The following is a 13,468-nucleotide window of genomic DNA, read 5'->3' as shown; positions in this document are numbered from 1 at the left end:
TGTATTTGAGACTGGGCTGCTGAATGGTAACAGCTAAGAACCCCCTGAGGTCAGGGTAGATTAGTAACCCTACACTCCCTTGTTGGCGTGGCCTTGCACACATCACATTGTTTCATTTGGATGTGCTCCCTACTTCACCATTTCCACTGAGAGCCACCCAGATAATTTCACAGCTCATAGAAAAAGCCCCGCTCTCGCAATCATGGGAACCACTGCGCGAACACTGTCCCCTTTATATAAGACCTCCAAAATGAATTCTGCACGCATTGCTTTCTGGGTTTGTCATCTGTAAATTTGGAAGTCAAGCCTGGTTTTATAATCATGGGAAGAATGAGCTGGCTGCTGTATCAGAACCCAGAGTGCACCTGCAAACAAACCTGTTTCTGCCATTCACAACTGCTGCACAGTATAAACAGTGAATGCTTATAAAACAGATGACTTTAGATTTCCTAATAAAATGTTGTGTTTCTGACGTGTTAACCTCTTCCTTCTGTCTGTGATGGGTTTGTCAGGTGTGCCTGCAACACTCTAGCACTGTTACAAGTCATTTATTGTTGCAAAAAGCACCACATGACAACAAGAAGTTGTCACTGAACACAAACAGAAGAAAGTAAATAAGTTGGAACTACAAAACTCCATCATTAACTTTATTTTTTTGGGCTCAAGTACCTAAAATAACGCACAAGCTTTGTCTTCAACCACTAGTTATACAATACCTGATTGTGCCACGGATACTAAAGCACATAATTGCTCTCAGCTTCATTATTATTTCAACCACTGCCAATCACAGCCATTTACTGGAAGCCCAGATTTCAATTAGCCTGGTTCTAATCCTCAGTAATTAAGCCAGCTGACCTTAACACTGGATCCCTCCTGTCAGAGAGTGAGTCAGTCAGTCAGTCACCGGAGCTGTGTCTTTAGAGAGCCAGAGGGGAGGCATGGAGACATGACTGACAAGACTGCATGTGTGTTTGAGTGCTTTTGTTTAAGTGTGTATGTGTGTGTGTGTTCGTGTGTGTGTATTTGTGTGGGTACATTTGGACTGACAGTCTATCGGGGACTATTAGCTGCTCCCAGGTGGCCTTTTATTCATCCACAACACAATGAGTCCTCAGAGGAACAGAAAGAGGCTAATCACTACATAAAGGCGGACTGTTTTAGATTGAGGATACGTTTGTATGTCTCTATGTGAGTGTGTGTGTGCTTGAGTGGTTATGGTCTTGATAAGGAAAAAAAACCTGGAAATGAGTGTATTCATCCATCAAGAGTAAAACAAAAATCAAAAATAGACGCAGACACACACAAAAGTAAGCATGCCTGCTTGCACTCAGATGGACAAGTGCACAAACACGCACAAAGACGACCATGTGAGACAGGAAAAATTCTGGATGGATGGAGCGGAACAGCACAGAAGATGCAAAGAGTGGTCTGATGTGAATAATTTAGAGGCTGCTGTGTAGTAGACCTAAGAGCATGAGGAGAGACAGAATGAGCGAGAGTTTGGGAAAAGGAGGAATGTTTGAAAAGATAAAGAGAGGAAAGGGAAAGAGTAAAAGTAGGAGGGATGGACTTGGAAACAAACAAAAACAAGTATAAGAGAAACAGGAAGAACTGAAAACTATGCTATCACCCATCAGACAGACAAGAGGGACACAGAGAGAAAGAGAAAGACAGAAGGGGAGAGAAAGCATGAGAAGACAGAACAATAGGCTGCATGTCCGTTCCCCATAAGCATGTACTGTAAAGGCAGGCAATGTGATTATCCACACTTGAGCAACTTCACTCACTAAGACACTCTTGAGCTTCAAACAACTGGTACATAATGTTCTCCTAATGGACTCCACTAACACTAACATCACTATCTGCATTAATGGACTCTTGCGAACACTAAACCGTCTACTGCAGCGGATCCAGGCTCACACTTGAATATATAGCCGCTTGCGAAGAATCCCCCAAGCCTCCAATTTCCATCCATTCACTCAGCCATCCATTAGTTACACCCACTTTATCCTGTTATTCTGGGTTACAAACAGGAATAGTCATTTGCAAATCATTGTCACTAAATTATCAGAGGAGCAGTTAACCATTGCAACTATTTCTTTTTAAATATTGCTTCAGTTAGTTAAGAAAACCTGCAAAAACAATGATTGTTTAATGTGCATATACATATATATATATATATATATATATATATATATATATATAAAAAACACCCAGCACGCCCCTGCGGGCGGTTTATCCTTCAAGCTCGGGTCCTCTACCAGAGGCCTGGGAGCTTGAGGGTCCTGCGCAGTATCTTAGCTGTTCCCAGGACTGCGCTCTTCTGGACAGAGATCTCCGATGTTATTCCCGGGATCTGCTGGAGCCACTCGCCTAGCTTGTGAGTCACCGCACCTAGTGCTCCGATTACCACGGGGACCACCGTTACCTTCACCCTCCACATCCTCTCGAACTCTTCTCTGAGCCCTTGGTATTTCTCCAGCTTCTCGTGTTCCTTCTTCCTGATATTGCTGTCATTCGGAACCGCTACATCGATCACTACGGCCGTCTTCTTCTGTTTGTCTACCACCACTATGTCCGGTTGGTTAGCCACCACCATTTTGTCCGTCTGTATCTGGAAGTCCCACAGGATCTTAGCTCGGTCATTCTCCAATATATATATATACACATATATATATATATATATATATATATATATATATTTCTGTACTATTGGAGGGTCTTGGAGGGTCTTTACCTTACAATATAAAGTGCATTGAGGCAACTCACCTTTAAGGTCTAAAGGTGAGGTGATGTATATACTGTATACGTATATACAAATATACTACATGGACAAAACAGGCGCACTACTTAATCTTTGCATGTACATATTGTCAGCCTTATTGCCACAGTTGTACAAAATCAAGCACATGGGCATGGAACCTGCCTTTATAAAGAGATTGCAACAGACTGGCGACCTGTCCAGTGTGTACCCCGCCTCTCGCTCTCTGGCAGCTGGGGGGACTGGAGCCTCTCCCAGCTACCAGGTTGGATGAATGGATGGAGAATTTTTTGGCATAGAAGTATTACTAGGAACAAAAGGATGGGGTTTTAAACAGGGCCAATCCATCCAGTAAAAAGCCACTGAAAAGCTGTTGAAAAGATGACTTTTGCAGAAGTCTAAATGACACTGACATTTAGTTAAAAAATGAAACCCTTGTTTCTTTGGGTTATTGAAGAATTTTGGTTGAAAAGTGAAAAGAGCATTTCCTTTCATCTTTTGAAAGATGAGGAGCAGGAGATTCAGACCCACACGCCTCTCACTGTGAGGCAAACTTCTTAACCACTGAAGTCTCGCTCTCTCTCTCTCTCTCTCTCTCTCTCTCACACACACACACACACACACACACACACACACACACACACACACACACACACACACACACACACACACACACACACACACACACACACGTATGTAAATTGCATAATATACTTCAGCATTCCCCTTCCTGCAACCCTGAAATGGATAAGCAGAAGAGAATGGATGGATGGATGGATGAACTACTAGTCTGCATACCTAGAGTGGATGGCGTGTTGCTGCCTGATCAATTCACAATCAAATGAAATGGCACAGCTAGGTGTGATGCAGACGCTTACTAGACTACTTTACTTCGTTTTTAGAGGTCTTTCTAAACTCCTGAAAAGACAAATGCTTTTGTTTTTCGTCAATAAAAATTCTCATGTTACCCTCAGAGTGAACCCTCAAAGGTTCACTCTGAGCCAGGAAAACCCCATTTGTTATAAAATGAAGTGTGTCATAAACAATTTATTAGCTGTTTATGTACAGATTATAAACGCCACCTAAGATGTGAGACAGCTGGATGGAAAAACTGTGTGGGGGAGTTCACACTGACCTCGTAACACAGTGAGTCTGGCAGTGGCAGTAATCTCTCCTGCAGAGCTGGAGGCGTGACATTCATAAACTGCCTCGTCTCTGGGGGTCCTCAGCGGCTGGATCCTCAGGACTGAGCCGGATCCATCATCAAACTCTATAACCTGTTAGTGGGGGAATATGTTAAAGCCGCTAAAATTTCTATTTCTATTATAGATTGGAGAATGCGCAAGGTCAAAGATTTCCTTGATGAAGGAGTGCATAACGTGCAGTTCCCAAAATTCAGTGGCAGCATATTTGTTTGGATCATTTGTATTTGCAAAGGAAAAGGTTTTTAAGGCTTTCCCCCCATTTTTTTTTTTACTATGGAAAGCTGAATCCAAAGTATGACATCGTTGAAAACACAGCTTAAAACAGATCTCAGGTTTGAGAGAAGCAAAGACCTTACACTTGAATATCTCTCATGTTCTTTTTCACATGTAATGACCAGATTTTTCAGATCTGCTGGACTGCACATTATAACTGCTGTTGCATAAGTCTAATACATGCATGTAATTTATCTGGATTCTGAATTCTGGGAATGTTTCCACTGACTGAAATCCAATAAAAATAAATCCCACAACAAGTCCTAACCTACAGGACGTCAATGGGAAATATACAGCAGGTAGCCCAAATGTTATATAGTCTGGATTAAAAATAAAATATCTCCTCGAGTGATTTAATCATGAACAGGAAGATACTGAGGTGAACTTGAACCTGGAAGGAAACTCCACTTATTAAAGTGGAAAAGCACCCTGAGCTGAGGGTGACACTGGCTGAGCAGGACCAAGGCTGATTCAACATCTCCATCTAAGAGTGACTTGTGGGGTGGGGAAATAAAGCAAAGGTTAGAGCCTACGGGAAACCAATAAGGCTGATCATATAAGAATCTCATATAGTGTAGCCCCAGGCATCAACTGACATATGAAAAAGTTGAAGCATTCCAGACATCTGTATGGCAGTATAAAAAACTGTTCAAATTGACAGTTTTTGTTGTTGTATGCAAACAGATGCATTGGATTATGTATATATATATATATATATATATATATATATATATATATATACACATATATATATATATATATGTGTATATATATATATATATATATATATATATATACACATATATATATATATACACACACATATATATATATATATATATATACACACACACATATATATATATATATATATATATATATATATATATATATATATATATATATATATATATATATATATATATACACACATATACCTACATATGTATGTATACATATATACACACAATTCCAATTTATTTATTCTTAATAGGGACAGACGACAACAACAGTTGCCTCAGGGTACTTTATGCTGCAAGACCCTACATTATTAGAGAGAAAACCCCACCAATCAGATGATCCCATAATAATAGTGATGGGCACTCATTATACAGCTACATGTCAATTTTTGTACAAACAGCACACCTTTCTCCCAGTGGGGAATCTAATGTGTCAAGAACTAGTCCTGTTATATTTAGACAATGATTGAGTCAGTAGCTTTTACAATAGCTCTGACGCTCTGGAATAATCCTTGTTCATGAATACGTTTCATGAATACGTTTCTTAAATAATTGATCGTCTGCTCTGTTAAAATGTCAGGAAATTTAAAGAATGTTTAGACAGTTTTCAGTAGGCCGGTTTGACTTCATCAGCTATTATTTTTTGTTCTCAACGTCAAAGGGTTTTGTTTCATAAGACAAAAAAAGAACATCCTCGCTGTCAGCCGGCTGGGACTATAATGTTCGACATCTGTTCTTAAAAAGTTTTTTTTAGACGAATAGTTTTGGGAATATCCTTTTTCACTTTCATGCTATGTTGTATGACAGCATAAACAGTTAACCTGGCATTATCCAAAGATTATAAACTGAACCTATTAATATTTGACATCTCAGTATGAACAATAAACTATAAAAATTACACATTATCTTCGGCTTCCTCTTTTGTTTTCCACAATTCTCATTAGTACTTTGAACAATTAAGTGATTACAATAACAGCTGGAAATCATTTTCAGCTGATTGCCAATTATATCGGTGCTTTTAACAGCTATATTTAAGGAGCAGAAGTAGCGAGGGTAGATCAGTTGAAATACCTGGCGTCAGAGAGGTGAAGGGGAGAGTGCAGGAAGAGTGGGTGGAGACGAGTTTTGGGGATGATTTGTGACAGAGGGATAACAGCATGAGTGAATCGGAAGGATTACAAGATGGTGGTGAGACCTGCTGTGATGTATGTTTGACAAAAAGACAGGAGGTCGAGCCAGAGGTGGCAGAGTTGAAGATGCAAAGATTTTCGATGGGAGTGACTAGAATGGACAAAGTTAGAAATGATGAATATATCAGAGGGACAGTTATGTAGAGGAAGGATTTTGGTGAATATTAGACACACGGTGTTGAAGATGGAGCTCTCAGGCAGGAGGAAAAGAGGTAAACCACAGAGAAGCTTCATGGATGTAGTGAAGGAGGATGCTAGAGATGGGGTGAGATGGAGGCAGATGGTCTGCCATGGTGAACATCCCAAAGCAGTCTTTTTACTAAAAAATAAATAAATAAATCGTGGGCTGTGGGAAAAATTATAAAGAAAACAAGACAGGAAAATGCTAACAAGAACTGACAGTAGCAGCAGTCATCTTGCCTCAGTGCTCTGTGTGGCCACTCACTGCAAACACAGCTGCTTCCAAGTAGCCAATAAATCTCTGTTGTTGGACACTAATCTATTTTCTTTCACAGCACTTCACCACGGGAAAAAGTTAGTTAATGTTACAGGAGACACAACGTTTCAAATCCCATTAGTATCTCAGCTTCTTTACCTCAAATCGCTGATTGCTGACTTTTTTGCCTTTCTTGTTCCAGACAATCTTGGGCTGTGGATCTCCTGCGGCCTGGCACACAAAGGACGCGACTCCCCCCTGGACGCCTGTCTGGTCCTCTGGGGTTCGTGTGAATCTAGGGGGTGCTGCATGAAAAAAAAACATAAATCAAACATCAGGTTCACACTGAGCGTGTTACTCTGTGTGGATGCACATCCACATGCCGCAAAGCAAAACGATAAGTTGTGACATACAGTTACAATCTTGATAGAATTTCCACCACTACTATTTACAGGCACTCCTACAAATATTCTCTAATAGATTATTATGTTTTTCCGTTCTCTGCTTTGTTGTTTCGCACCCAAATATCACTTCATATAAAACCACAAACTTCTGCTTACACATCAGTAACAGTTAAAGTGTGATTGTGATCTGTGCTGCACTTACACGGAGTGGGAAAGAGGGACGCCAGCTGTGTATGTGTTATGCAGTTTAAGTAGGAAAAATTAAGGACAATGATGCAGCCTGGAAACGATTTCAACAATCCAAATGTGTGTAAGTGTGTGTGAGTGTGTGTGGTATAATGTCAGCTACTTCTTGAAGTAGCTCTACAGCTTCAGCACATCTTTCTGTTGGATGTTCACGAGGTTGGCTTTGTCTGTGTGTCTGTGTGTGTCCTTTTTTCTCTGTACATGTGTCTGTGTATGTTCCGCCATGTTTTTCCCTCTGTCCCTGTACCACCAAAGAAGCTTAATATTTATATGCCATAAAGGATTTATGAAGACTTACTCCTGACATGACCACTAAAGCCCCTCGTTCCAGGGACGCCAACAATATCATAACCGCAGCCTCCGCTGGATTGTGACATCATGACATCAAATAGATTCGGCACGTCAGTCACGGCACGTCACCACCAGCTTGCCTAATGGCATTCCAGCCAAACCAGAAAATCCCTACTTAAGGGCTTACCGCCAACCGCCCTGACAAAGGGAGAGAAATTGCTTTTTGCTGTTTAAAAGGAGGGAGGGAGTAAGGGAGAAAAGCTAAGCTCTTCAGAAAAGGGAAGGAAACAGAGAGCGAGAGAGAGTGAGTGTGTGTGTGAAAGAGTGGGAAGAAATGAACAGAGGAGTGAATGAGATAAAAGGAACGAGTGAGAGAGACAGATGGAGAGCAGTAGAGGGAGCGAGCAAGACACCGAGGGGTGAGACGGAGCGCGAGCGAGCCAGATGTACTGGCAAACATAGCCGGAGAGCCCCAAGCTGCCCAATCACCTCTACACCTCACTGGCTCGCAGCCAAATCTACCTCAATGACTGACTAAAACAATGTGTGTGTGTGCGCGTCTGTGTCAGAGAGCCAGAAAAAGGTAACGTGTGCATGTTTCCGGGTTCTTCTTCATCCTCCGTGCCACATTACATGCAAACCGCATGTTTTGGGTTACGACTAGGCTACTAAATGCTTATCGACAGGCTCGCGGTGACTGCCAAAAAAAAATTGACAACTTATTAGTCGTGTATTTATTTCAGTCAGCTGCGAGGCAAGAAATACCTTCATCAGGCCAAGCTTTTAAAATAAGAAAACTCGCAGATCCTCCTGGTAAACATGTATACAAAACAAAAATATAAGCAAAAAAAGTATCTTAGTATCTTAGTTAACAAATCAGTCAAGCAGAAAAGCAGTCTGCAGATTAACAGAGAACAGAAATAATGACCTGCCTGCAGCTATAACATGTAAAGTATGTGCAACATTTTTTGCGTGTGTCATTATAATGCATGTGTGTGTGTGTGATGCATGAGCGAGTAGATTGGTGTGTCCCTCTGAGAGAGAGAGAGAGAGAGAGAGAGGGAGAGAGAGCATGAGAGAAAGAGAAAGAATGAAGAGCAGGAGAATCTCTCTCTTAATCCTCTTGCTAATCTCTCCCCCACAAAACAAATGAAAAGTGTAAAGGCAGCAGGGCCATACTAACGGTAGATCTTTCCAATTGCTTTTTTTTTTTATCTATCCCCCTCTTCTTTTTTACCCACCCTAACCCTGATCATTCTCTTCATACATCTCGTGTTTAATTGTCTTACGTTAAGCTTTGCCTCTCTATCTCTCTACCCCATCCCAGTTTTTTTAACCACTGAATCCCTTCTTTCTCCCGCTTCACAGCTGCTCTCCTTCCTCCATCTTTCATCCTCTCCTTGTTACTCTTTCCCCATCTCCTCCCTCCATCTCTGGGGTGTTACATAAGTCTTCCTGTCACATTGACTGACTTTATGAAGGGAGGTGGGGTTCCAACCGTATGCTCCACACTTCTCCCAACTCTCTCCTCGCAATTCCCCATCTCTTCTCTCCTCCCCTCTCTTTATTGGCTCTCATCCTTATTCTCTTTTCTTTGATTTCCCTTTCAGTTACTTCACTGTATTTTCTCTGAATTCATCTTCACTGTTCTCCGCCTCTGGTTTCCTCCCTCTGGGTGTCCTAACTGGTCTGTCTTTTGCCTTGATCATCAGGGTTTTTTTTGTGACTGTGCCACTTGGTGGGATTAAGCATTGACATCTGGGCCAAAGGAGAGAAGCTGAAACTCAAAAGGAAACTTAAATATTTGTACATGTTTTCAGGAGGGACGGAATATGTACAGGTTCATTGTTTTGCTGATGTAGATGGACTCGGAAAAATGAAGAACAATTACAGTGAGAAGGTGCTCATGAATGTTACCATATGTTACCACATTTCCTCACACCATCCTTCAATGTGATCCAAGATGGAAGTGAAGGAAAACTACTAAGTGGTCCACAGAGAGAGATTTAGAGGGAATTAGACGGTGCCAATCTTTCCACTCTGGTGTGAGTGTGTGTGGGGGGGTGGAAGAAGGGTGGCCTACATAGCAATCCATATAGTGGGACCTAATCTACACAACAGATTGCAGAAATTATTCGGTCAGCTCCTGTCCCTGCACCACTTCTGAGTCATGGCTAAAGATCTACGGTAAACAAAAAGATAATCTTCAGATCTTCCCTGTAATTAAAAATAAAAGAAACATAAGAATTTGGTTACCACCAAGTAGCACTGAGGATCTATAACCTGAATAATTTTGACTTCTTCACACATGCTTTCACATTTAGACATTGTCTTTTCCGTCCAATTTTTAGTTTTAATTTTGTAAATGGTGACAAATATTATGCCATTTCGGAATTAACCGCAATGGGGTGATGGGGGCTCAGTGAAGAAGCACTTTGAAAAGACAAATAGCCAGACTAAAGGAAGCTAATGGCACCGTGTAGGAGACTATGGGGGCATATTATAGCTGGCAGATGCTGTCTTAACCTAGAGGGAGGGAGAGAGAGATCGGGTTTGTAAGAACAGATGCTAGAACAAACCTTCAGGGAGCATGATTTACGGATATAGTGTACTAGGATTGGGAATGTGATTAGATATAAGAATGGAGAGCTGATGTTTGGTAGGGAAAACAGATGGAAAGTAGTGGAACTTTAAAGGTTTGATAAATAAAAGTCTACTTTTAATGCGCAGAGAAATTCATGAATATGTGCCGAGTAATGAACAACGACTGAAATGTATATTTTATTCTCAAGACTCATGCATTTGATTACAGAAACCTAGGATGACTTTTTCATTCATTTGATTACATTTTCTACTAAAAGTAACCCTTAAATAGCAATATATTTTGGACAGGCTAAGGGCTCTGAACTCATTCCTACACATCTTTTAAAATGCTGCAAATTATGTGCCCTCATATCTCATCTTGTGTGCCCGCAATCACTTAGCTGATCCAATACGAAAAAGCCATAAAGCAGACAGGCGGATCCGAACAAATCAAATCAACAAAAAGCAATGGATTGAGCAACACGAAATGGGACTATTCTGCCTGATACTGCAGATATCAATTGGAAAAGAAAAACTAATATAAACAATATAAAAATATAGCGGGAGTAAGCTGAGTTTTCATTAGTGAAAGACTAAGGTTTCAGCTAAAAGGAGCAGATACTGAGGTCAGCTTTTCCTATGTGCTGGCTAATGTTTGGAAATGAGGATCAAATTGTTTTTAACCTTTATGATCACATCAAAATCAGGGGCATCTTCATCTACGTACTCATAGATAATCCTGGGTGTGGACGTGTAATCATGCGTATGAACAGGTTATGTGAGTACTTGTGTTGGAAGTTTTGATCATGTCTAAAAACGCTGATTAGATCTTACCAAACATCTGTGCTGCACCTGAGATTCATTAGTATGTTAGGGATAGAGAAAAGATCTAAATGTGGCTGGCCGATCAGTACTCAAAAGAGCACTGAATCAGGCTTGTCAGACAAGTTGAGGAACGAGGCCAATATAGAAGACTGAGCCAGGGCCATGATAGTCAGGCGAGAATGGGTGGGCAGCTGGCCAGAACCATAACTTAAAACACATTAACATCAAACGGACACATTAAGAGCAAATTATCAGCTGCTTGCTTTCGTCCTGGTAATGAAATTGGATTGCTTGGGCCAATAAACACAGAAACACAGAGCTATCATCCTTCTGCAGAACACAGAAGCATTAATTGGAAATTATTTGGCAAAATGAGCAATTTCAACTTAGCAAAATTAAATTTTACACAATAAAGTGCCGTAACATTTGGAACAATTTCACATTAAAATATGATGTTATTCAGGTTGCACAAAGTTTAAGTGTCTATTTGAACCAAGCCAAAGCAAAGTATTACATCCTTCTTTAAACTCAAAGCCCTGCAGTTTTTTGGGTGAATTTATTATTTGACTTATTTGACATAGATTAGGAGTTTCTGAGCAACTGCCAGCTGATGTTAACAAGCATTAACGAAACATTGTGATTTTTACACTAATGCAGGGAAAGACAAAATGCACTTTTATTGCTGATAGTTAACGCACATCCAATTAGCATGACACTTACCCACCCAAGCTGCCGCAGGTTTTGGCTAGTGCTGAGTTAATCAGGGTTAATTTGTTAGAAACACAAGGGGAGGAATTAATCAAACAGGATCTCTTTTTATACACAGGTCATTAGAAGCACATGGGCTTCCCACTGGGTATACTACTTTACTGGGTCAGAGCTGGCTTCCCATAAAGAGGAACAGAGGGTTTTCAGTGCTGGTCGCACTGCATTAGTTACAGACCACTGGTCAGTTACGTTACAGCAAAGCTAACATTATCCAGGCCTCAACACAGATGAGTGCACCTGCTAAGCTAATGCTAAGACAAGGTAGTCAGATTCTGTTACTCACAGATGAGCGCACAGCTATGCTAGCTGCTAATAGCTACAGTGCCTGTGATAGCACAAAACTGAGAAGCTTCATATTTCTTCAGTTTCACATGCACTGTCCTGCTCTCAGCCTATCACCTTACTCAGGGTTGGACATTAATAACAATAAAGAACAAATTGAGGGATCACAAATAGTCAATTTAACAATAATTTAACAGGCTAATTTCCCAGAAAGTTAATAGTAAGGCCCTTAATCCTAGCGTGAGCTAGTTAAAATAAAGTAACACAACTTTGATTGCCATTTTAGTTTCGTGTGTTAATGACTTTGGAAATTGTTTGTGATGTGGCCCATTTCTGTCACCTTCTGCTGCACAGATCAAAGATTTAAAATGAGCAGATGAGCATGAGGTGACACATCATCACTGAAAATGAATTTTAATACAATATAATGAATTATTTCAGAAAACATACCATGAATTATTTGGATAATGACTAAAATTACTTAAGTTGATGGATGGCATTTTCATTTAATAATGAGCTGCACACATTTCTTATAACCAATCCTTTTCTCCACTATCGGAGCAGATTTCTGAAAACTGTTAACCCTTCTACTCTCCATGTGTCCATAAATTCATAAATCCTTTACTTGCCTAAAAAAAAATGTTTATATTGCCTTTTTCATTTTTAAGATACAGGAGCAGAGGACCTAATGTAAACAGATCGCCTATTGGTCTATACTCATTTTCATTTTTAAAAAATGTATTATATAAAAATGTAGGTATTAGTAAAGAATTGAAGTCAGTTCTAAAGCAAAGACTTTATCCATTAAATAACCTGTTTTACACTTTGCTTCCTTTGATAGCTCTGAAGTAGAGCGGAGGACTGGAGGGGCATGTACTTTTTTGATTTCATGTGGAGACCAACAGTGTCAACTCAAAAGCAATGAAAGATCTTTTTTTAAATTTTTTACAAAAGCTCAAATGTAAAACTAAACCATTGTGATTGTACAGAGAAGGGTTACTCACAACGAAGATAAAATTAAAAAGATATATAATGTGTTAGATCTGCCTGTTCAGTTTATACAAAACAACTGCTGGATCTTGCTTAATACTGAATAGGGAGCTGTTATATTTATTTCTACAAAAATCTTTGTATACAGTACAAAAAAGTGTCATTGAAGGCAATGAATTCACACAAAAACTGTATGTTAATAACAAACTACAGAGAGTTTCACAAGTGTGATCATACCAACTTAATTTCTTGGACCTCACCCAATAATGAATGACATCACTCATTCATATGTCAGCTACATACCTAAATAGGTACAAAGTTTAAATACATACATAAAGTTTGGGGCTATACTTTGAACAGTTGGACACTGTTATTGATCACTAGTGCGCCAGTCATTTGAAAATCTGAGCCTACAGAGGAATTCAGCAACTGTCTGCATCATGGCCCAAACTGCGTTGGGCAGGTGCTGACGTT

The 13,468-nt window shown here is 40.1% G+C and overlaps 1 protein-coding gene across 1 annotated transcript in view; it reads right to left on the bottom strand.

The window, feature by feature from the left end:
- ptprdb (protein tyrosine phosphatase receptor type Db) overlaps positions 1-13,468 on the bottom strand; it is a 154,835-nt gene that overhangs the window by 50,084 nt on the left and 91,283 nt on the right. The window contains exons 7-8 of the mRNA XM_086295938.1: positions 6,765-6,910; positions 3,897-4,038 (exon numbers count right to left, since the gene is read on the bottom strand). Coding sequence (XP_086152064.1) covers positions 3,897-4,038; positions 6,765-6,910 — 288 coding nt within the window. The remainder of the gene's footprint in view (positions 1-3,896; positions 4,039-6,764; positions 6,911-13,468) is intronic.

This window comes from Aulonocara sp. 'chitande type north' Nkhata Bay, linkage group LG6 (genome assembly GCF_057382095.1).
Source record: "Aulonocara sp. 'chitande type north' Nkhata Bay isolate Kocher_YH1m ecotype deep benthic linkage group LG6, A_spYH_male_GT1.1, whole genome shotgun sequence".
Lineage (NCBI taxonomy): Eukaryota > Metazoa > Chordata > Actinopteri > Cichliformes > Cichlidae > Aulonocara > Aulonocara sp. 'chitande type north' Nkhata Bay.
The sequence above is the reverse complement of the archived record's forward strand: the minus strand, read 5'-3'. Positions and strand labels throughout refer to the sequence as shown.